Below are 26,749 nucleotides of genomic sequence, written 5' to 3' on the forward strand. Positions count from 1 at the left end.
GCGCATTTAATTTCGTAAATATTTTTGGGGGATGCATAAAAAACCTAACTTAGGTGTTCTCTCTGAACTAGGCTCCATTTTGAAGTGGTTAAATCTGTGGTTAAATACTGGCATAGATTGGAAAATCTTGATTTCTTGTCTTCATTGTTAAATTATGCATTTATGGAAGTAAATCCATGTTTGATAAAAAAAATCCTCAATGGTTTGGTTCCATGAAAAATATACTAAACAACATAAAAGGGTTGGATAAATCATTGAAAAAACAGTTACATTAAAATTTAAAGAAATCAGTTAGAAATTAGTTTTTAAACATTTCTTTAGCTTGTTGCAAAATAATGAAAAACCACATGGTAAACATGCTCTGAGGAACTTTGACCATCGGAGAAATATAACAAGACTCAAAATGTTTGCTCATAGATTACAAATTGAATGTGAGAGATATCAGGGTATTCTTCGACATGCCTACGGTGCACATCAAAGGAAATAGATGAAAAAAAAACTTTTTATTTACATTCACCAATAAAATCAATGTTAGATTCAATAAAGTTTTAAATACCTTGGCATCAAAGCTGATTTTAATTGGTTGCTTCTTAATGAAAATAACGGAATACTGCACTTTTCTTCTGTAGAAATCATTTAAATTTTTTGAATTCCATTAAGGAAAACTAAAGTTATAGCCAAAAATGTATCGGAAAATGCCCGTCCTGTTTTTTATCCTCGTCCTGTTTTTAGACCATCCCACAATTTCCGAATTGATGATTGCTTGAGGGGTTTGATTTACTAATAAGTTGACTTTTCTGCACCGAGTATACGAGGTAGGCATGCTGGTATTAATATTACCCATTTTTCGATTTGATAATTTTGTACAATATGTATAAACAGAAATTTAATTTTCTATTATACCACAGCACCAATGGTATGTCTTAAGGCATCGCCCCTGGTACTCTTTGCAGCTGAGTCAACTTTCACAAATTATTCACTTTTTTCTTCTCGATAAATTGGGATGTGTGCCATAATCATACTGTTTTTATGGCAAGCCAAAGTGGACAAAAATGAGCATTTTCTAAAATTAAAAAAAAAATGATTTTTTAATATTACAAATTGGACTTCTTATATCACAAAACACTTTTTTAATATTAAAAATTCAATTCAATTTCTAATATTAAAAAATATTTTTGAATATTAGAAATTGATTTTCTAATATTAGAAAATGGATTTGTCGTATTCAGTTACGAGTTTTTAATATTAGAAAATCATTTTGTAATATTAAAAGAATGTGACTGATTTTCTAATATTACAAATTCATTTTCTAATATTACAAATTCATTTTCATAATATTACAAAATGTGTGATATTTTATAATATTACTAAATCAGGAATTTGTAATACTAGAAAATGAATTTTGAATATTACAAATTGAATTTCTAATATTAAAAAAATGATTTTGTAATATTAGAAATTCATTTTCTAATATTACAAAATATTGATTTTTTGTCCACTTTGGCTTGCCATACTGTTTTAGTAATTACTAATATAACAGGTGGCCTAATAATTAGATTATTAAGAACCACTATCATAAAGTTTTATACCATGATATGATATACTGTATTATATAATATTTTGTAAAATAACAGGTAGTTTTCCTTGTAATACTTAATCATATTTGTTTTGTTTTATAACTGTGCCATTCATGGGCCCTTTGATCGGAAAATAAACATGCTTCTTCTTCTTCTAAAATATATGTTGTGTAATGATAGGAACTTATTGTCAGAAGACAAATGCAAATACAAATACCAAGAAAAAAAAACAAAAAACAAAAAAAACAAAAACAAAAACAAAACAAAAAACAAAACAAAAAAAATTTTTTTTCAATGAATTTCAATGCATTATATGTAATTTATGTCTCTTTAAATCGTTAATTAATAAAATCAAAAATCAACTTTCATCTTTGAGAAAGGATGCATTCATTTGTGATATGAAATTATTGATTTTTTGTAAACAAAATTTGTCATGTGCTACCCACTGCTTACATTGTATCATCTCAACAAGTTTTTATCATACACCAACATCAGTTTCTGATCGCAGAGCATTTAAAAATAAAAATTTTCTAATTCGCAAAGTCTTGAAAATAAATATTCTACCCCGACCATAATTGCCAGCCCCACTCAAAGGGGATTGCTCCCATTATCAAATATGCAACCCGTCAAGTCTATAACAATGTTATATACTAGTCGAGCTGCATATTTCAATATTTGATACTGGGAGCAAGCAAGCCTCTGCCTCAGATTCAAATTATTGTCCCCTTACAGGTTACATCTGCCTCGTATTAGCCAACCGAACCCCCTTTTTCTTGACCCCGACCGAAAAATCAATATCTAGATTCTGAAGAATGAAACGGTGACCTATCTCAATCACATTGTATATTGGAAGTGATCCCTATCCTCGTGGGTCAAATGCATTCTAACACTGAAGTGTAGCCAGGTAAAGACAAAGGTACGAATGTCTGATGTGTCGAGGCGTAACATTATTGTTACTAAATATAGCTATGACAACGAACAACTGACAAAACTTCATCAAATCGAAAGTACTGGAAGGCGCTTTCTTTTTCCGTAAAAAGCAGAAGTTTTTTTATCGGATGGGAATATGTAAGGAAGTTAATAACAGGGAATTGATTTTTTCTTTAATACTATTAAGTTTTCAACCTGATTTGAATAGGTTTCTAACAGTTTTCTGTTGTCAAAATCAATGACTTAGTTGAGTATTAATATATTTATACGAGGATATTATAACTTGTAAATGCGAATTATTATATTGATCTTTTTGTATTTATTTTCAGTTTTTATTTTCATATCATAAATGGCCCAGCTAGAATTAAAGCGTCATAACTCAACCGTTTTGGCTGGTCTTGAGAAAGGAGACTTGGTGGAATTTCCCAGAGGATACTACTCTCACTGGGGTGTTTATAAAGGTCAGTAGCAAGGGTTTGCCTAAATGAAACGTTATGTATGCATCCAGATCCATCATGTTAGAGAAGGATTCAGAAATTTTTCAAAAGGTTTTTTTTTTATTTGGGAATGTGGGTGTGGAGGGCTGGACCCAGAAATTTGGAAAAAGGGTGTCCAGCCTGATCATTTTGCCCTTATCATGCGCAAAATCAAAATTGACAATTTTTTTTAATCAAAAGGGGAGGGTATCCAACCTCTAGAACCCTATTACTTGCTTAATTTGCTACTGTTATTAATCATTTAATATTTTTTACTGTGTCATCAAAGGTTCAAGCAGGTCTAGTATACGGTCCTAGATTGCAGCAGGGATTGCAGTAAACCAAGGTTTTTTTTTCATGATATTGAAATAGTTAATTTAAGATCATTTTTATGAGTATAATACAACTTATTGACAAAAATTGCCGTCATGCATCCTAGTAAAAGGGTCGTTACGCACTATATAGGACCCTCATTTCAGTTTTTTAAAATAAAGATCACAAAACCCTTATTTGATTGTTCATAGGTGTAGGGGATGGTTACTTTGTGTTAAAAGTATTCAACCAACATTATTCAATCTTTGCATAGTGCTCTATTCAAGTAGAGGATTTCGTGTACCCCCTATTACGGTGAAACTCCACCGCTTTCCTACATTTTTAGCCTTTACTCAAGCATGGAAGTTGACAAATATTCAATATGAAGTCTTTGTAGTTTATGCTACCATATGTACATACTTAAGACAATTTATAACCAAGCTATAGTGTGCCACACTAAGTGCATGGCAAGGTATTATGTGATAATATTGTCTTTGTCCGTCTGTCTGCCCCCTCCCCACACGGTTTCCAAATGATAACTTCATCAGAAATGGAAGGATCGTTTCATGCCACCGCAACAAAATTTGTTGGTCGTGTGATGGGAATCATGTCGGCATCTTCGTGGTCGGTGACCTTTAATTGTTGTTTATTTACTATAACTTGAATAAATCTCATTGAAGGTTTTCAAAACTTTAACACAATGTTCCTATGTAGATGGCAGTAGATCCTATAGGTTTTTGAGGTTTTTGCCCAACCCTTTTTAGAAATAAGGAGCTAAAAGGGGGAAATGGATGTTATTATTAGAATTATTTTTAGTTCTATTTAAGCGTTTATGATTCGGATATAAATCTGTTCCTTTCAAAATTCTGTTTAAAAAAGAAATTCATTAGGAATATCTTTAACCATTTTGGGGTTCAAGGGATACAAAATTGGGCCACGACAGAAAAAAAGAAAGAAAGAAAAAAATCAACTGTTTTATTTTTAGTCCGATTTTGGATTTTATCAGTGAATTCCTTGTGAATCAGTTATCTTCTCTTACAGTTTTCGGGCTCAAAGGGGCCACTCCCCAAACAATTTAACTTTCATTTTAAGTCCGATTTTGAAATATTTTTATTGGATTCCTGATGGATGTACCAGCCTGCGTTTTTCAATCAGATTTTAGATATCTCTTACGGTTTTCCAGTTAAAATGAACCAAAGTGGCCACATCCCCCAAAAATAAACTTTTTTATTTTAAGTCGGATTTTGATTTTTTTAAATTGTTATTCTTTTGAATCGATGGTAAAGGAAAACTATTGACCAAACTTTACGACAAATGTGATGACTTTTCATTCAGAATTGTCAACTTTCCTTTCATCTGTGGCAACATCCCTTCAGCACCTGCGTATGGAGTGTTCATATCACAACTCATACGTTATGCCAGAGCTTGCCGAAACTACGCAAGCTTTTTGTATCACGCTAGAAGTCTGACAAATAGGCTTCTGGAACAGGGTTATGTTGCTACAAGATTGAAGTCATCACTACAGATATTTTATGGTCGTCATCGTGAACACATGGATCGTTATGGTGTATCCATCTGCATCATGAAAACTGATTTATTCAACGGGTCATAGTTTTCCTTTCCTCGTGTGTCTAACCCGGACTTGACTTTTTATGAGCAACTCGGCGGGTGTTTCTAGAAAAACAGGACGCAAATGACGCAAAAACCAAAAGAGCAACTCGGACTCCACTAAAAACTGGGAGCATGGACCAGGTGCACCGGTAGGGTAAGCGTCCTCTGCTTTTCTAGAATGTCGAGTTATTTGACTTTGACCGTTTTGTTTTTGTACATTAAGTTTGTGAACACAACTCCTCTTTAACCACTTGACGGATTCTGTTCCATTTTTTAGAATTGTTAACTGCATTATGTAGTTGATCATACCACACCGCTATTTTGTTTCGAACAATACAGTAGGAAGAATTGGTGCACACAACTTCTCTGTAACTTTTTGACGGATTTCGTTCAAATTTTGTAGGGTTCTTAGATACTGTGTAACATTAATTAGTTGATCATACGGTGACTACCGCACCACCATTATGTTTTGATCAACTTTATGGGAGTTATTGGACTTGGATCGTCTTTTGTTCATTGACACAGTAGGAAGATTTTGTGACAAAAATTCCTCTGTAACTGCCGGACGGATTTCTTTCAAATTTTGTAGTATTGTAAGATACATTATGTAGTTGGTTATACCACACGGCCATTTTGTTTCGAACAATTTAGTGGGAATTATTGGACATTGACAGTTTTTTGTACTTTACTGCAATAGGAAGACTTTACGAAGACTACTCCTCTGTAACCGCTGGACGAATTTCTTTCAAATTTTGTAACATTTTAGATACATTATTTACAGGTAAGATCAGTTCTAACCTATCATATAATTGTCCTAGAACTGTCAGAAGAACAGTTCTATGACAGATTAAGAACAGTTCAATAGCCAGCTCTTCCTACAGTTCAAGCAGTAGAGCTGGCTAGTAGAACTGTTAGAAGAGCTGGCTCTAAAACTGCAGTCTTGTTTATATTGATGTAAGCTTTCTTTCGCTCTCTGTAAATGTCCGATTGTATGATTGATATTATGAGAATTCGCTTTTAAAAAAGGGGAATTTCACAGTTTTAGTCGTACCAATTTTCTTGAAACTTTAGAAAATAATTTATTACTATTGATATAATCTCCCTCTTTAATTGATATGAATTTCTGATATTCCATTTTTGAGTTTTGGATTTATTTCATGAAAAGGCGGGGTTTGCTGTAATTGCACTGTTGCCTGCAGCGAAATTCTGGCAGGAGATAATATCGTTCAGCATCATGAAATTTTCAAAACCATTCGTAGGCCTCTGAAACAGTTTTTGTGTTTTTTTTCCTCACATGTACAGCTTTGAAAATCTTCGTCTCTAAAACCATAAAAGATATATCAAATAAACAAAAGGTTAACCAGGTGAACGATTCATGCTTTCTTGGGCCTCTAGTTATTCATATTTTATTTTTGTGTCAAAAGTTTAAATAACAATCAAGTTTAAAATTTTATCAAGCTTGAATGTTGAGGTGTATCTAGAGGAGCTCCACGAAGCAGTTCATTTATAATGTTTATAGTTTACAAGTATATAAATGGTTTAAGTGTGCAGACAAAAGTATGATGCTGACGCATTCAGGTCAAAACATGTAATCATGTATGTAATTATACCCTTTTTCCGGATTAACTAGGATATTCTAAAAAAGGTAGCCGTGTAACTTTGCATATGTAAGTATGTTTCTATTTGCAACAGGCGATGAAGAGATTATTCATTTGGCCGGAGATGAAAACGACGGCATCAACGCAAATTTTAATTCTGGACATATGTTTACAATTTGTGGACGAACATTCAATAAAGCTAATGTAAAAGTGGATAATTTCTGGGATGTCACGGGGACTAGTAAAGCCAGGAAAAATAATGACAAGGACAGGAAGTGCAAGTAAGGGAGTTTACCTTTGACCTTTTTACTAGTGAATGACTAAAAAATTGGAATTGTTAATCTAATACAATATTTGTTGTAACGAGGAATTTCAATGGACCACATTTGTTGTGCATGTACATGTAACAAGGAATTTCGTCAATTTTACGATTTTTACGAGTTACTGTTAAAGATTTTACAAATATACTTGGCAGTTGTATTAAGATGGAGATAATTGATTTCTGTTAACTGAAAACTGTATTGTCAAATTTTGATTGTTGTCGTCAATCTTTGTTTGACGGTCCCTGAAGCAGTTTTTATGTTTATTTTGGTGAAAATACCCAACACTATGGAACTATACATTTAAATATTCAGGAAAGTAAATCAAGAAAATTAGATAAAATTTCATTGTTGAAGAACGAAAACAGGCTACAATAAAGACACCTTAAATATATCAAATAATCAAATATTTTATTAAAAACAATTCAACCCAAAAGCATGGAGCAATTAAGAGAGGAACTTTCATTTAAAATATATTTCAGACCTTTCAAACCGGATGAAATCGTAGCACGTGCCTTATCCAGACTTGGTTCTATCCCTTACAATGTGCTATGGAGCAACTGTGAACATTTTGCTGCTTGGTGCCGAAATGGAGAAAACTGGTCCCAGCAGGTTAGTTGTGTATAAAATAGTTCATGTTTATTACCTTGGAAACCTACTAAACAAGAAAGTCATTTTAAAAACCACAATGTTGTATGAATAAAAGGGTTTTCATTGAATGTACTATTTTTTAATTATATACTAATAATTATACACATAGTACATCAGATAGATGCTTTCTTCTGCACCAACATTAGTATCATACTCATTTTTAGTTTAAAATTATTAATTTAAATTTAAGAGACCGCCCCTGATACTGAGGATAAAGTTGAAAAATATATGTTCATATATTTGCTTACATTGGCCACTAATTTTTAAACAAAGGATTTAATTTTCAAACAGATATTCATATGCTAAAAGTCTCACATTTTTATTCCCGTTATTTCCTAGTTTTCATAGTTAGTAAGCATGAAGGGCACACACCAGTCATTAAAGCCCACTGTAATCATATGGAACACTAAATTAACATATATTGACATTCCATATAAATCCAATACTACTTTTGTTACTCAAAAGAAAGGTAAACTTACTGGTGATAATTAACAAACAAATAAGCATATAACATGACAGGTACTTCATATTGTTTAACACAATAATTTTGTACGTCTTTCTCTTAGGCAGAGACATTCCTCACCAGGGTGATGGCAGTAGGTGCTGCAGTTGTAGTCGGGGGATTAGCATGGGCTGCATCTGGTTCAAGGTCAAAAGAGGAGCGAAAGGAAAAATCATAACAGCTATCAGAATACATTGTGTTTATTGCATATTGATGTCTGCATTGCTGTTTTTTGATAGATTATTTGTAACTTCATTTCATTCAATATAATTCAGTTGAAGCTTCTTTTTGGTTAAACTTTCAACCCTAAGTGGCTAAGGGGGTACATACTAAAAATTACAACATATGTTCTCATTTGTTTTAAAATATATGGAAACATATGTTTAGGACTTGTTTGGTAAAATATGTTTTGTATTGTTAAAAATCGATGTAATCATATGTTATGATAATCATACGTTTACATTGAATAATTTGTTTGTTGTGGTCACATTTAACAATATGTGAGCTGAATTCACATCAAATTATTTTGAGTTAAATTCACATTGCATTATTTCAGCTAGCAATGAGTTGTTTGGGCGGAGGTTTTCATAATCTTGAAGTTCTACGGATACTAAAAACAAGGAGGTAGACTGACTTATTATGTTATTTATGAAGCCTATTTCATTTTTTATGTTCGCTTGTTCATTTTGACATTTCTTTATTTTCAGTTTTTATTTAATTTATTTCCTACTGTCTAAAAGGTCTATATATAACTGAATATTAAACGTTGAAATAATTTTATTAACATTTTGTCTAATTAACATGATACCGGAAAGTTATATTTGCATTAGTGGAATATAGAATTTTATTGCTTGCTGACGTGTGGTAGCTTTTTGTGGCAAATACTATGATGTTACACAATTACGAAATATTTAACTTCAGACAAAGCTATCTGTGATCTGTTTCTGTGATTTATGATGAAATGAAATCCTTGTTCATTTATTCTTTATCATTTAAATTTGATATGGATAATTCTTTATTGTGATAGAATCTCTTGATTCCAATAACTTATAATTTTAAATGCAAATAAGCATTGCTTTTTTGTTCTTTATTCAATAAAGTATTCTGAAGACCAATAAATTTTGATTTTTACTTTATACCTAAAATGTATTTTGAAGAAAAATTTAGTATCTTTCCTCTACCTATTATATCACTTTGTTTTTCAATAAATGAACGACATCGTCTTTCTGTTAGGACTAATATGGCAGTCTTTCGGAATTCAGCGGCCCATTCACAAAAAAATAGTTGTGTTGGAAAAACACGAAATCGGACTGGAGTATCACTCCTGAACTGCCAACTAGCATGATATTGATGTCGTCTTAAAGTTGAATCAACCAATATAAGTATTCATACCTTAATGTCCCAACAATATCTCCGCAACGAAGAATCGTAGGGTTCATGTATTTTTTATGGGGTAAGGTGGAAGGGAGACGACTGATTTATCCCTCACCCTGATGTTGTCTTTTTTCCAGAGGCGGGAGAGGCTTTTATGTAAAAGTCTAACCTGAATAACCCAGTCCCTCTCTGTATCTCTTTCTGTTGTACTCTTTCAATGGAGTGTTCGTAGGCAACGTAATATAACGACTGGAATATTAGGGTTAGAAAAGGTCATATATTTGTGCTATGACGCCTTGATGATGCGTCAGTTTTTTTCTGATATCCTTGAAAGTGAATAAGATGCATCTTTGTTAAAATCCTTTGAAGTGAAATACTTTCTTTTTCCATTATTGTCCAGAATGATGGTGTGAGAGGGATGTGAGCTTGCTCACCAAGTTATGAATCATGGGCTGTGACAATAATAGGCGGACTGTCTGCGGTCAATATGGCACATGGAAAATAATCATTTAGATCAAATTACGCCTATAATACAGCACGTACAAAATCATTGCAGAAATTATTATTTCATAATTTAATTTGTTGATAAAGATGACAAATACTGTTAACTTATTGATTTTCGCTGCGAACAGAAAAACGCAAAAAATGTTCTCGCGAAATTGTTTTTTATCACTATAACGCTCATTATTTTTTTAATCATAGCAAATTAATATCCATAATACAAATATAATTTCTAAAAATCATGAGGGATGCGACAAAGAAGTGAGGGTTCCAGAAGCAGCAAGACTGCAATCTACCGGCAATGACCAGGAGTATGTAAAGTGTTGTTCAAAACTGGTTGCAAAACTAAAACTATGTACACTTATCATTGCCCAGGTTTTGTGTACCTCTAGGCAAAGCATTTTTTGTCATGTTTTTTGTTAACTTTTTGCTGATATCACGCATTGCATTGGTATCTTTCCCGATATGTGACTAAAACTATGTTAATAAAAAATTTAAGAAATTACTTGATGTACAAATATTATGAATCTGTTTGATCAGCCTTGAAGTTGGGACTATCAAGATTAATAAAATAATGTTTTGTTTCCTTTTGAACAAGTGATGATGCATCCAATCTTCTCCTACTTTACTGACTGATATGTTGTTTTATAACAAAACTGATCAATCATATCGTTTAACAAACCCATCATTTAATAACTATTAAATGTTAGCTATTTCAGATTTTGAATGAATAGAGCTCTGATCTGATTGAGTGAAAAGGCATGACTCTTCATATGAAAACTAGATTTTACATATAAGCTTAGTCGGGCATATTTTTCAACAATATATATTAAAACTTGTAAACGCGGGATAATATATATATGTACATATCTATATATATATATATATACATGGAAATTATAAATGACATCGTAAATATATATATTGTATTTCAAAATACCAATAACGTGTATCGAAACGTTCTCTTTCACGGACGGCTTCGCCGGCCGGAAAAACCACAAAACCCAACTTCTAGGTTGTGCAACTACTTTATCTGTAGGAAAGTCTGTGAAAACCTGTGTCCATACCCAATGCAAAAGACCGTCTCAAGAGTTATACCAGGACGAAGTATAAGTTTGGAAAACTTGAAAACATAAGATAGAATATTATGTCTATAAGACATATCTATCAAATATTATTGAAAAATGTATAATCATAATAATAAAGTTTAAGACAAAAAATATATATCTACTATATTTTTACTGAAACTTGAGTGTTGGCCAATCAGATGTAGGCTAGAAAGTGATTACAAAGGGAAAAATATTCCCGCTCAAAATCTACAACACGTGATAAATAGCCCGTGAGACATTTCACTACAGTACCAATACAATAATTACCTACTGTACAATCGAAAAGTAGGAAATTATACGTGGGTGGGAATCGTAGTTTTACATTTTATACCAGTATTCGGACTTATTCTTATATCCTTATGACTGAATTGATTTATACTAATCCACACCTTTCAAAAGTACAATTAGTTTACCTGCACACGCATTAGTTGCTCAAGTACAGTTGCTTCATCACTACTTATCAAATTTTGATGTGTGTTCCAGATAGTGGAGGAAATACTAAAGAAAAGAAGTAAACTGCACCAGAAATAGATTGCACCAGAAAGAGAATTTTTAATGTTTAAATTTAAAAACAAATAGTATTAAAAACAAAAGTTGAATTTTTAGTATTAGAAATTGATTTCTTTTATAACAGAAAATGAATTCCTTACGAAATTAACATTTTTGTATTATTTTTTAATATAAAAAAGTATTATAGTGCCGCCCATATCATAGGACCTGCCTGGTTTCCACATGGACCGTCTCTTAATTTAGATATATTCGATAAGACAGTAATAAATAACGCGTTATTTTGTAGTCTACGGAAGCGTATAGGTGCCATATTATTATACTATTATTGACTTTATCATTATTTAATATGGAGTAGGCATAGCGTATAAATGCGAACACCACGAGATTTACCATTCTTGAAATGTTAATTTACCCTCACGATCAGCTCCATCTGTACCATATTCTTTAGTTCATAATTTGTACATTAATTTCGGGACAAGACATGACTTTTTTCATTGGTATATATTGAGGAACCTTAAAAATAAGATAAATCTAATAACCGTAGAGATGACCTAATAATTACCGAGGCCATCGGTCAAGGTAAGGTTGAAAATTATGGTATACATAATTTCGTTCCGTTGAGAGCGCGATTAAGTTTCCCGTCAAGGTTTTCGGGGAGATTTTCGTGGGTACATGTATCTTTACGTCCTAATTTTAAGATTAATAATTAGATTATTAAGAACCACTATCATAAAGTTTTATACCATGATATGATATACTGTATTATATAATATTTTGTAAAATAACAGGTAGTTTTCCTTGTAATACTTAATCATATTTGTTTTGTTTTATAACTGTGCCATTCATGGGCCCTTTGATCGGAAAATAAACATGCTTCTTCTTCTTCTAAAATATATGTTATGTAATGATAGGAACTTATTGTCAGAAGACAAATGCAAATACAAATACCAAGAAAAAAAACAAAAAACAAAAAAACAAAAACAAAACAAAAAACAAAACAAAAAAAAATTTTTTTTTTTTTTTCAATGAATTTCAATGCATTATATGTAATTTATGTCTCTTTAAATCGTTAATTAATAAAATCAAAAATCAACTTTCATCTTTGAGAAAGGATGCATTCATTTGTGATATGAAATTATTGATTTTTTGTAAACAAAATTTGTCATGTGCTACCCACTGCTTACATTGTATCATCTCAACAAGTTTTTATCATACACCAACATCAGTTTCTGATCGCAGAGCATTTAAAAATAAAAATTTTCTAATTCGCAAAGTCTTGAAAATAAATATTCTACCCCGACCATAATTGCCAGCCCCACTCAAAGGGGATTGCTCCCATTATCAAATATGCAACCCGTCAAGTCTATAACAATGTTATATACTAGTCGAGCTGCATATTTCAATATTTGATAGTGGGAGCAAGCAAGCCTCTGCCTCAGATTCAAATTATTGTCCCCTTACAGGTTACATCTGCCTCGTATTAGCCAACCGAACCCCCTTTTTCTTGACCCCGACCGAAAAATCAATATCTAGATTCTGAAGAATGAAACGGTGACCTATCTCAATCACATTGTATATTGGAAGTGATCCCTATCCTCGTGGGTCAAATGCATTCTAACACTGAAGTGTAGCCAGGTAAAGACAAAGGTACGAATGTCTGATGTGTCGAGGCGTAACATTATTGTTACTAAATATAGCTATGACAAAACTTCATCAAATCGAAAGTACTGGAAGGCGCTTTCTTTTTCCGTAAAAAGCAGAAGTTTTTTTTATCGGATGGGAATATGTAAGGAAGTTAATAACAGGGAATTGATTTTTTCTTTAATACTATTAAGTTTTCAACCTGATTTGAATAGGTTTCTAACAGTTTTCTATTGTCAAAATCAATGACTTAGTTGAGTATTAATATATTTATACGAGGATATTATAACTTGTAAATGCGAATTATTATATTGATCTTTTTGTATTTATTTTCAGTTTTTTTTTCATATCATAAATGGCCCAGCTAGAATTAAAGCGTCATAACTCAACCGTTTTGGCTGGTCTTGAGAAAGGAGATTTGGTGGAATTTCCCAGAGGATACTACTCTCACTGGGGTGTTTATAAAGGTCAGTAGCAAGGGTTTGCCTAAATGAAACGTTATGTATGCATCCAGATCCATCATGTTAGAGAAGGATTCAGAAATTTTTCAAAAGGTTTTTTTTTTTATTTGGGAATGTGGGTGTGGAGGGCTGGACCCAGAAATTTGGAAAAAGGGTGTCCAGCCTGATCATTTTGCCCTTATCATGCGCAAAATCAAAATTGACAATTTGTTTAATCAAAAGGGGAGGGTATCCAACCTCTAGAACCCTATTACTTGCTTAATTTGCTACTGTTATTAATCATTTAATATTTTTTACTGTGTCATCAAAGGTTCAAGCAGGTCTAGTATACGGTCCTAGATTGCAGCAGGGATTGCAGTAAACCAAGGTTTTTTTTTCATGATATTGAAATAGTTAATTTAAGATCATTTTTATGAGTATAATACAACTTATTGACAAAAATTGCCATCATGCATCCTAGTAAAAGGGTCGTTACGCACTATATAGGACCCTCATTTCAGTTTTTTAAAATAAAGATCACAAAACCCTTATTTGATTGTTCATTGGCGTAGGGGATGGTTACTTTGTGTAAAAAGTATTCAACCAACATTATTCAATCTTTGCATAGTGCTCTGTTCAAGTAGAGGATTTCGTGTACCCCCTATTACGGTGGAACTCCACCGCTTTCCTACATTTTTAGCCTTTACTCAAGCATGGAAGTTGACAAATGTTCAATATGAAGTCTTTGTAGTTTATGCTACTATATGTACATACTTAAGACAATTTATAACCAAGCTGTAGTGTGCCACACTAAGTGCATGGCAAGGTATTATGTGATAATATTGTCGTTGTCCGTCTGTCTGCCCCCTCCCCACACGGTTTCCAAATGATAACTTCATCAGAAATGGAAGGATCGTTTCATGCCACCGCAACAAAATTTGTTGGTCGTGTGATGGGAATCATGTCGGCATCTTCGTGGTCGGTGACCTTTAATTGTTGTTTATTTACTATAACTTGAATAAATCTCATTGAAGGTTTTCAAAACTTTAACACAATGTTCCTATGGAGATGGCAGTAGATCCTATAGGTTTTTGAGGTTTTTGCCCAACCCTTTTTAGAAATAAGGAGCTAAAAGGGGGAAATGGATGTTATTATTAGAATTATTTTTAGTTCTATTTAAGCGTTTATGATTCGGATATAAATCTGTTCCTTTCAAAATTCTGTTTAAAAAAGAAATTCATTAGGAATATCTTTAACCATTTTGGGATTCAAGGGATACAAAATTGGGCCACGACAGAAAAAAGAAAGAAAAAAAATCAAAAAAAAATCAACTATTTTATTTTTAGTCCGATTTTGGATTTTATCAGTGAATTCCTCGTGAATCAGTTATCTTCTCTTACAGTTTTCGAGTAAGGGCTCAAAGGGGCCACTCCCCAAACAATTTAACTTTTCATTTTAAGTCCGATTTTGAAATATTTTTATTGGATTCCTGATGGATGTACCAGCCTGCGTTTTTCAATCAGATTTTAGATATCTCTTACGGTTTTCCAGTTAAAATAAACCAAAGTGGCCACATCCCCCAAAAATAAACTTTTTTATTTAAGTCGGATTTTGATTTTTTTAAATTGTTATTCTTTTGAATCGATGGTAAAGGAAAACTATTGACCAAACTTTACGACAAATGTGATGACTTTTCATTCAGAATTGTCAACTTTCCTTTCATCTGTGGCAACATCCCTTCAGCACCTGCGTTTGGAATGTTCATATCACAACTCATACGTTATGCCAGAGCTTGCCGAAACTACGCAAGCTTTTTGTATCACGCTAGAAGTCTTACAAATAGGCTTCTGGAACAGGGTTATGTTGCTACAAGATTGAAGTCATCACTACAGATATTTTATGGTCGTCATCGTGAACTCGTGGATCGTTATGGTGTATCCATCTGCGTCATGAAAACTGATTTATTCAACGGGTCATAGTTTTCCTTTCCTTGTTTGTCTAACCCGGACTTGACTTTTTATGAGCAACTCGGCGGGTGTTTCTAGAAAAACAGGACGCAAATGACGCAAAAAGCAAAAGAGCAACTCGGACTCCACTAAAAACTGGGAGCATGGACCAGGTGCACCGGTAGGGTAAGCGTCATCTGCTTTTCTAGAATGTCAAGTTTTGGAAGTTATTTGACTTTGACCGTTTTGTTTTTGTACATTAAGTTTGTGAACACAACTCCTCTTTAACCACTTGACGGATTCCGTTCCATTTTTTAGAATTGTTAACTGCATTATGTAGTTGATCATACCACACCGCTATTTTGTTTCGAACAATACAGTAGGAAGAATTGGTGCACACAACTTCTCTGTAACTTTTTGACGGATTTTGTTCAAATTTTGTAGGGTTCTTAGATACTGTGTAACATTAATTAGTTGATCATACGGTGACTACCGCACCACCATTATGTTTTGATCAACTTTATGGGAGTTATTGGACTTGGATCGTCTTTTGTTCATTGACACAGTAGGAAGATTTTGTGACAAAAATTCCTCTGTAACTGCCGGACGGATTTCTTTCAAATTTTGTAGCATTGTAAGATACATTATGTAGTTGGTCATACCACACGGCCATTTTGTTTCGAACAATTTAGTGGGAATTATTGGACATTGACAGTTTTTTGTACTTTACTGCAATAGGAAGACTTTACGAAGACTACTCCTCTGTAACCGCTGGACGAATTTCTTTCAAATTTTGTAACATTTTAGATACATTATTTACAGGTAAGATCAGTTCTAACCTATCATATAATTGTCCTAGAACTATCAGAAGAACAGTTCTATGACAGATTAAGAACAGTTCAATAGCCAGCTCTTCCTACAGTTCAAGCAGTAGAGCTGGCTAGTAGAACTGTTAGAAGAGCTGGCTCTAAAACTGCAATCTTGTTTATATTGATGTAAGCTTTCTTTCACTTTCTGTAAATGTCCGATTGTATGATTGATATTATGAGAATTCGCTTTTAAAAAAGGGGAATTTCACAGTTTTAGTCGTACCAATTTTCTTGAAACTTTAGAAAATAATTTATTACTATTGATATAATCTCCCTCTTTAATTGATATGAATTTCTGATATTCCATTTTTGAGTTTTGGATTTATTTCATGAAAAGGCGGGGTTTGCTGTAATTGCACTGTTGCCTGCAGCGAAATTCTGGCAGGAGATAATATCGTTCAGCATCATGAAATTTTCAAAACCATTCGTAGGCCTCTGAAACAGTTTTTGTGTTTTTTTTTTCTCACATGTACAGCTTTGAAAATCTTCGTCTCTAAAACCATAAAAGATATATCAAATAAACAAAAGGTTAACCAGGTGAACGATTCATGCTTTCTTGGGCCTCTAGTTATTCATATTTTATTTTTGTGTCAAAAGTTTAAATAACAATCAAGTTTAAAATTTTATCAAGCTTGAATGTTGAGGTGTATCTAGAGGAGCTCCACGAAGCAGTTCATTTATAATGTTTATAGTTTACAAGTATATAAATGGTTTAAGTGTGCAGACAAAAATATGATGCTGACACATTCAGGTCAAAACATGTAATCATGTATGTAATTATACCCTTTTTCCGGATTAACTAGGATATTCTAAAAAAGGTAGCCGTGTAACTTTGCATATGTAAGTATGTTTCTATTTGCAACAGGCGATGAAGAGATTATTCATTTGGCCGGAGATGAAAACGACGGCATCAACGCAAATTTTAATTCTGGACATATGTTTACAATCTGTGGAACAACATTCAATAAAGCTAATGTAAAAGTGGATAATTTCTGGGATGTCACGGGGACTAGTAAAGCCAAGAAAAATAATGACAAGGACAGCAAGTGCAAGTAAGGCAGTTTACCTTTGACCTTTTAACTAGTGAATGACTAAAAAATTGGAATTGTTAATCTAATACAATATTTGTTGTAACGAGGAATTTCAATGGACCACATTTGTTGTGCATGTACATGTAACAAGGAATTTCGTCAATTTTACGATTTTTACGAGTTACTGTTAAAGATTTTACAAATATACTTGGCAGTTGTATTAAGATGGAGATAATTGATTTCTGTTAACTGAAAACTGTATTGTCAAATCTTGATTGTTGTCGTCAATCTTTGTTTGACGGTCCCTGAAGCAGTTTTTATGTTTATTTTGGTGAAAATACCCAACACTATGGAACTATACATTTAAATATTCAGGAAAGTAAATCAAGAAAATTAGATAAAATTTCATTGTTGAAGAACGAAAACAGGCTACAATAAAGACACCTTAAATATATCAAATAATCAAATATTTTATTAAAAACAATTCAACCCAAAAGCATGGAGCAATTAAGAGAGGAACTTTCATTTAAAATATATTTCAGACCTTTCAAACCGGATGAAATCGTAGCACGTGCCTTATCCAGACTTGGTTCTATCCCTTACAATGTGCTATGGAGCAACTGTGAACATTTTGCTGCTTGGTGCCGAAATGGAGAAAACTGGTCCCAGCAGGTTAGTTGTGTATAAAATAGTTCATGTTTATTACCTTGGAAACCTACTAAACAAGAAAGTCATTTTAAAAACCACAATGTTGTATGAATAAAAGGGTTTTCATTGAATGTACTATTTTTTAATTATATACTAATAATTATACACATAGTACATCAGATAGATGCTTTCTTCTGCACCAACATTAGTATCATACTCATTTTTAGTTTAAAATTATTAATTTAAATTTAAGAGACCGCCCCTGATACTGAGGATAAAGTTGAAAAATATATGTTCATATATTTGCTTACATTGGCCACTAATTTTTAAACAAAGGATTTAATTTTCAAACAGATATTCATATGCTAAAAGTCTCACATTTTTATTCCCGTTATTTCCTAGTTTTCATAGTTAGTAAGCATGAAGGGCACACACCAGTCATTAAAGCCCACTGTAATCATATGGAACACTAAATTAACATATATTGACATTCCATATAAATCCAATACTACTTTTGTTACTCAAAAGAAAGGTAAACTTACTGGTGATAATTAACAAACAAATAAGCATATAACATGACAGGTACTTCATATTGTTTAACACAATAATTTTGTACGTCTTTCTCTTAGGCAGAGACATTCCTCACCAGGGTGATGGCAGTAGGTGCTGCAGTTGTAGTCGGGGGATTAGCATGGGCTGCATCTGGTTCAAGGTCAAAAGAGGAGCGAAAGGAAAAATCATAACAGCTATCAGAATACATTGTGTTTATTGCATATTGATGTCTGCATTGCTGTTTTTTGATAGATTATTTGTAACTTCATTTCATTCAATATAATTCAGTTGAAGCTTCTTTTTGGTTAAACTTTCAACCCTAAGTGGCTAAGGGGGTACATACTAAAAATTACAACATATGTTCTCATTTGTTTTAAAATATATGGAAACATATGTTTAGGACTTGTTTGGTAAAACATGTTTTGTATTGTTAAAAATCGATGTAATCATATGTTATGATAATCATACGTTTACATTGAATAATTTGTTTGTTGTGGTTACATTTAACAATATGTGAGCTGAATTCACATCAAATTATTTTGAGTTAAATTCACATTGCATTATTTCAGCTAGCAATGAGTTGTTTGGGCGGAGGTTTTCATAATCTTGAAGTTCTACGGATACTAAAAACAAGGAGGTAGACTGACTTATTATGTTATTTATGAAGCCTATTTCATTTTTTATGTTCGCTTGTTCATTTTGACATTTCTTTATTTTCAGTTTTTATTTAATTTATTTCCTACTGTCTAAAAGGTCTATATATAACTGAATATTAAACGTTGAAATAATTTTATTAACATTTTGTCTAATTAACACGATACCGGAAAGTTATATTTGCATTAGTGGAATATAGAATTTTATTGCTTGCTGACGTGTGGTAGCTTTTTGTGGCAAATACTATGATGTTACACAATTACGAAATATTTAACTTCAGACAAAGCTATCTGTGATCTGTTTCTGTGATTTATGATGAAATGAAATCCTTGTTCATTTATTCTTTATCATTTAAATTTGATATGGATAATTCTTTATTGTGATAGAATCTCTTGATTCCAATAACTTATAATTTTAAATGCAAATAAGCATTGCTTTTTTGTTCTTTGTTCAATAAAGTATTCTGAAGACCAATAAATTTTGATTTTTACTTTATACCTAAAATGTATTTTGAAGAAAAAGTTAGTATCTTTCCTCTACCTATTATATCACTTTGTTTTTCAATAAATGAACGACATCGTCTTTCTGTTAGGACTAATATGGCAGTCTTTCGGAATTCAGCGGCCCATTCACAAAAAAATAGTTGTGTTGGAAAAACACGAAATCGGACTGGAGTATCACTCCTGAACTGCCAACTAGCATGATATTGATGTCGTCTTAAAGTTGAATCAACCAATATAAGTATTCATACCTTAATGTCCCAACAATATCCCCGCAACGAAGAATCGTAGGGTTCATGTATTTTTTATGGGGTAAGGTGGAAGGGAGACGACTGATTTATCCCTCACCCTGATGTTGTCTTTTTTCCAGAGGCGGGAGAGGCTTTTATGTAAAAGTCTAACCTGAATAACCCAGTCCCTCTCTGTATCTCTTTCTGTTGTACTCTTTCAATGGAGTGTTCGTAGGCAACGTAATATAACGACTGAAATATTAGGGTTAGAAAAGGTCATATATTTGTGCTATGACGCCTTGATGATGCGTCAGTTTTTTTCTGATATCCTTGAAAGTGAATAAGATGCATCTTTGTTAAAATCCTTTGAAGTGAAATACTTTCTTTTTCCATTATTGTCCAGAATGATGGTGTGAGAGGGATGTGAGCTTGCTCACCAAGTTATGAATCATGGGCTGTGACAATAATAGGCGGACTGTCTGCGGTCAATATGGCACATGGAAAATAATCATTTAGATCAAATTACGCCTATAATACAGCACGTACAAAATCATTGCAGAAATTATTATTTCATAATTTAATTTGTTGACAAAGATGACAAATACTGTTAACTTATTGATTTTCGCTGCGAACAGAAAAACGCAAAAAATGTTCTCGCGAAATTGTTTTTTATCACTATAACGCTCATTATTTTTTTAATCATAGCAAATTAATATCCATAATACAAATATAATTTCTAAAAATCATGAGGGATGCGACAAAGAAGTGAGGGTTCCAGAAGCAGCAAGACTGCAATCTACCGGCAATGACCAGGAGTATGTAAAGTGTTGTTCAAAACTGGTTGCAAAACTAAAACTATGTACACTTATCATTGCCCAGGTTTTGTGTACCTCTAGGCAAAGCATTTTTTGTCATGTTTTTTTGTTAACTTTTTGCTGATATCACGCATTGCATTGGTATCTTTCCCGATATGTGACTAAAACTATGTTAATAAAAAATTTAAGAAATTACTTGATGTACAAATATTATGAATCTGTTTGATCAGCCTTGAAGTTGGGACTATCAAGATTAATAAAATAATGTTTTGTTTCCTTTTGAACAAGTGATGATGCATACAATCTTCTCCTACTTTACTGACTGATATGTTGTTTTATAACAAAACTGATCAATCATATCGTTTAACAAACCCATCATTTAATAACTAGCTATTTCAGATTTTGAATGAATAGAGCTCTGATCTGATTGAGTGAAAAGGCATGACTCTTCATATGAAAACTAGATTTTACATATAAGCTTAGTCGGGCATATTTTTCAACAATATATATTAAAACTTGTAAACGCGGGATAATATATATATATATATATATATATATATATATATATATATATATATATGCATGGAAATTATAAATGACATCGTAAATATATATATTGTATTTCAAAATACCAATAACGCGCATCGAAACGTTCTCGTTCACGGACGGCTTCGCCGGCCGGATAAACCACAAAACCCAACTTCTAGGTTGTGCAACTACTTTATCTGTAGGAAAGTCTGTGAAAACCTGTGTCCATACCCAATGCAAAAGACCGTCTCAAGAGTTATACCAGGACGAAGTATAAGTTTGGAAAACTTGAAAACATAAGATAGAATATTATGTCTATAAGACATATCTATCAAATATTATTGAAAAATTTATAATCATAATAATAAAGTTTAAGACAAAAAATATATATCTACTATATTTTTACTGAAACTTGAGTGTTGGCCAACAAGATGTAGGCTAGAAAGTGATTACAAAGGGAAAAATATTCCCGCTCAAAATCTACAACACGTGATAAATAGCCCGTGAGACATTTCACTACAGTACCAATACAATAATTACCTACTGTACAATCGAAAAGTAGGAAATTATACGTGGGTGGGAATCGTAGTTTTACATTTTATACCAGTATTCGGACTTATTCTTATATCCTTATGACTGAATTGATTTATACTAATCCACACCTTTCAAAAGTACAATTAGTTTACCTGCACACGCATTAGTTGCTCAAGTACAGTTGCTTCATCACTACTTATCAAATTTTGATGTGTGTTCCAGATAGTGGAGGAAATACTAAAGAAAAGAAGTAAACTGCACCAGAAATAGATTGCACCAGAAAGAGAATTTTTAATGTTTAAATTTAAAAACAAATAGTATTAAAAACAAAAGTTGAATTTTTAGTATTAGAAATTGATTTCTTTTATGACAGAAAATGAATTCCTTACGAAATTAACATTTTTGTATTATTTTTTAATATAAAAAAGTATTATAGTGCCGCCCATATCATAGGACCTGCCTGGTTTCCACATGGACCGTCTCTTAATTTAGATATATTCGAAAAGACAGTAATAAATAACGCGTTATTTTGTAGTCTACGGAAGCGTATAGGTGCCATATTATTATACTATTATTGACTTTATCATTATTTAATATGGAGTAGGCATAGCGTATAAATGCGAACACCATGAGATTTACCATTCTTGAAATTTTAATTTACCCTCACGATCAGCTCCATCTGTACCATATTCTTTAGTTCATAATTTGTACATTAATTTCGGGACAAGACATGACTTTTTTCATTGGTATATATTGAGGAACCTTAAAAATAAGATAAATCTAATAACCGTAGAGATGACCTAATAATTACCGAGGCCATCGGTCAAGGTAAGGTTGAAAATTATGGTATACATAATTTCGTTCCGTTGAGAGCGCGATTAAGTTTCCCGTCAAGGTTTTCGGGGAGATTTTCGTGGGTACATGTATCTTTACGTCCTAATTTTTTTTCATGTGTGTGTAATAAATGACTTCGGTACGTCGTAACGGCGTTTTGTACGGCTATTTACTTTCCTAGTGCTTTAACCTCTTTTACAGACATTGATTATACTAAGTTATAAGGGTTTGGTACTAACTTTTCTCGCTAGGCAGCTTGCAAGACTCTTTCATAGATAAATTAGGTGGTCCTCAAAATTATTTTGCAGTCCTGTCCTTGGGTATGATATTTTTTTCAAAAATCGACTTTGGTAGCTCTAAGGACTACCAATTATCTTTCTAATTAGCTAGGCGCAGGACTACCGGACCATTGTTAATGTCGAATTCTGTTTTTGATATGTAGTTGTATACTATGGCGAGGGTTATAACCGGGAAATAGCTGAAATCCGAAGTTAATATGACTTATCTGTTCCAAAACTTTCATCTAACAACAAGCCCATCGACAATTTCTGAACGGAACTATTTTGCTCAAAAGTGAGATTCAATACAAGGATCTATATGTAAAAGCATTTTGTGAATTATTCATTAAACATAAATCATATCGTTTGTTCGATTCATGTCTTGTTTTGCTTTCCCTTTAGTCTATTCCTAGATTTGGGTGCACTATACATTTATTATTAAGCGCACTGTTTGTACACAAAATTGACCTGTCTGATTTTGTATAACTAAAATTAAAAGTTAAAATTTGGTGGATAGATTGATTAAAATAACAAGTGTAATTTAAATGAAGAATCCACGTGCGGGTCCGGTGTCAAAAGAATAGGCCTGCAGCATCGCTAAGCTTGTCGTAAGAGGTGACTAAATAGTGCTCAGAACCCTAGCCTGGCAGTAGGGCGCTCTGCCCACATAGCAACTGGGTTGTGTGCCCCAGGTGGTGGAATGGGGTACCCCTAGCATGCTTCATGCTGTTGTCGTCATGCCATGATACGGAAAACCTGACCGCAAGCCATAGTGGTGGATCGTGTTTGGAAAGATACCACGTTCATCGTACGTTAAAAACCGTTCTGTGGTGTTCTCACGTAGTAGGAACCTTAAGGCTCCGCCACAGGAGGCTAAATTGCCCGACTCTAACCACATCTCCCTATTTCCAGTGGCAAATTGAATATTGTATTGGTGTTATTGTGTGGCCTTGGAACTAAACGCATTGTTTCGGCTATCAAATCTTATCTATAACTAAAGATACACAGTACAGATTTAGACATAAATGCACGTGTAGCATACAAGACAAACTCCGCCCATCTCTCACACTATTGGCTTATTTTAATACATTACATCTCTCCCTTGTTTTTGAATCAAAACTAATTTTAATTTTACTGTCAATGTCACTAGCAAGATATTCATCAACCATTAAACTGTAAACATATCATTCCAGTTAAAGAAATTTTAATTATCAAAATGAGTTTAGTTTAGTTTAGTTTAGTTTAAACATATTTTATTTGCGTAATTATGCAAAAGGGATTAGACACAAGTTAGACAAACTTATTAAGTCTTCTCCCATATACAGAGTGTAACAATACATATTGAAAGCATGCAAAAACAATGCAATAAATATATAAACATAATATTGACATGATATAACTAGCAAATATTGTGGTGATGTGATGATGTATGTGGTTGTTTTAAATATACTTACAGTATCAATGATACTGATTATACAATATGGAACCTCTTAGATCCTTTTATATAATTATATACATGACTAAAAATTATTGTATTTTGCTCAACCGTAAGAGCCGGGTGACCACACGTTAAGGTACTTAAATTTACTCGACAATTTTCCGGTAACCAATTTAGATTAATAAGGAGTCTAATTCTAATATCAGAATAATAAGGATATTCAAAGAAAAAATGATTTGAATCTTCAATGCTAGCACCACATCGGCAGGATGGATCAGTTATAATGTTAACTCTCGAGAGATCATAATTTAAAAAGGAGGCCGAACATCGTATTTGTGTTAAAATAATGTTTAATTTACGATTTCCAAACTCGAAATATTTAGGAACTCTGTTTGTTGGATTTGATTTACTCTTCTTTAATTCATTTTTTAATTGCCTATAGATTCAATGTTACGAGTAGACAAATTATGTTTATTCCATAACCGTATAGTTGATGGTAAAAACGAGTCTTGTGTCAAAGACAGTCGACAAAAAGGATGTATCAAGTCATTTCCATTACGTAAGGGGTAAACTGTTGTACTCTGAATTGTTGGTGGGATCAAATTGTATAAATAGTCTGGAGCATTATTATGTTGAATACTATAGAACAACTGTAGTTTTCTTCTTTCACGTCTTTCTGCTAGAGTTTCCCATCCGATTTCACTATAAATGATTCGTGCACTAGTAAAGATTGGAAGTCCAGTTACTATTCGAGCAGCCTCTAACTGCAATTGTTCAAGTTTATTGCAATAACCCACGCCCATATTGTCCCAAATTTCACATGCATATTCAAATAACGGTCGAATAAAAGTAAGATATAGTGATTCAAGATTCTTTCTTCCTAAACTATACTTAAGTTTCCGTAATACATTTAAATGTTTCGATACATTTTTGATTATACATTCAACATGATTATTCCATTTTGCATCGTTACTAAATGTTACACCTAAATGTTTATGCATATCTGTAACTGGTATATTTTTATCATTAAATACAAAGTTTATTTCGGGAGTTTCAATATTAGAAAACAACATAATTTCCATTTTGTCAGGATTAAAAGACATGAGCCATTTTTTGGACCAATCACTTAGCTCTCTGAGGTCCTGACCAATCACTGTCTCTATGTGTGATAAATCACGATCAGAGTAGCTCATAGACGCGTCGTCTGCAAATAGTCAACATAAGGACAAAAGATTTTCAGCAATATTATTAATATATATTATGAATAACAGAGGACCTAAAACTGAGCCTTGAGGCACACCAGCTGTAACGTTGCAAGGTTGTGAAGACGATTGTTTAATTACCACACTTTGTTTTCTATTGTCTAAATAGTTTTGAAACCAATTCAATAAATTTCCACATATACCATATGACTTCATTTTGTGTAATAACCCATGATGCCATACTTTATCAAAAGCTTTTGAAAAATCGCAAAACACAAAACAACTTACCTCCTTATTTTCTAAAGAATTTAAAATACAATTATAAATTTCTATTAGTTGATGAACTGTTGAACATTATGGAAGAAAACCAGACTGATATTCATAAATGAACTTATTTCTTTGTAAATGGTTAAACACATGTTTATAAGCAATGCGTTCCATCACTTTTCCAACACAACTTATCAGGGATATTGGCCTATAATTAGATGGTCTCCTTTTTTTGAAGATCGCAATTACATTTGCAATTATCCAGCTGGTGGGAAACTTACATTGTTCTAGGGATTTCTTAAATATAATTCTTAAAGGAATTGCTACTTTTTCGGGGCATATTTTCAACATTCTATGACTTATCATGTCAGGGCCAGATGCTTTATGGGGATCTTACATTTTTATTATGTCTACGATTTCAGATTCATTTATTTCAAGTTCTGTTAAGAAAATATTTGTCTTTTCTTCAAAATCAGGAAGAGGAACATTCTCGTCCTCCAGAGAGGAAATTAGACTGAAGTTTTTATTAAGCAAATGACATTTATCGTGGTCTCCGTTTGCGGTATCACCAACATTTTCGTCATTAATAATATTTTTGAGTGGGGGTATTTCACCAGAGCCCTTATGAGATTTTATGAGCATTTTCATTATTTTCCAATAAGTTTTGGAGTTAGCAGCATTATTGAATATAATATTATCCAAACTTTTTTCGAATTTTTCTTTTAAGTATTTTTTTAAAGATTATTTACTTTGTTTCTTTGCTTTTTGTATTTATCAATGTCAGTTTCTCTTTTAGTTTTTAGGGCCTTTTACGAAATCGGTCCCTTTTTCGAATTTCCTTTCTCAGCTGACTATCAAACCACGGTTGATC

The 26,749-nt window shown here is 32.7% G+C and overlaps 2 protein-coding genes across 3 annotated transcripts; both read left to right on the forward strand.

Moving 5' to 3' along the window:
• Positions 1-2,561: 2,561 nt before the first annotated feature.
• On the forward strand, positions 2,562-9,096 carry LOC148611325 (phospholipase A and acyltransferase 1-like). The gene is made up of 5 exons (XM_088591767.1): positions 2,562-2,645; positions 2,837-2,968; positions 6,599-6,785; positions 7,307-7,436; positions 8,042-9,096. The coding sequence occupies exons 2-5, from the start codon at positions 2,857-2,859 to the stop codon at positions 8,153-8,155; spliced, it is 543 nt and encodes a 180-aa protein (XP_088447893.1). The 5' UTR covers positions 2,562-2,645; positions 2,837-2,856; the 3' UTR covers positions 8,156-9,096.
• A 4,044-nt stretch (positions 9,097-13,140) lies between these two features.
• Positions 13,141-19,730, forward strand: LOC148611326 (phospholipase A and acyltransferase 1-like). 2 transcript variants are annotated; one of them, XM_088591768.1, is made up of 5 exons: positions 13,141-13,257; positions 13,449-13,579; positions 17,233-17,419; positions 17,941-18,070; positions 18,676-19,730. In XM_088591768.1, the coding sequence occupies exons 2-5, from the start codon at positions 13,468-13,470 to the stop codon at positions 18,787-18,789; spliced, it is 543 nt and encodes a 180-aa protein (XP_088447894.1). In that variant the 5' UTR covers positions 13,141-13,257; positions 13,449-13,467; the 3' UTR covers positions 18,790-19,730. The 2 variants fall into 2 exon arrangements, with proteins under 2 accessions (XP_088447894.1, XP_088447895.1); XM_088591769.1 differs by having other exon boundaries at positions 13,250-13,327.
• The last annotated feature ends 7,019 nt before the right edge of the window (positions 19,731-26,749 follow it).

The sequence above is a fragment of the Perna viridis genome, chromosome 7 (assembly GCF_037379345.1).
Source record: "Perna viridis isolate PV_CMFRI_1.1 ecotype Kerala chromosome 7, ASM3737934v1, whole genome shotgun sequence".
Taxonomy (NCBI): Eukaryota; Metazoa; Mollusca; class Bivalvia; order Mytilida; family Mytilidae; genus Perna; species Perna viridis.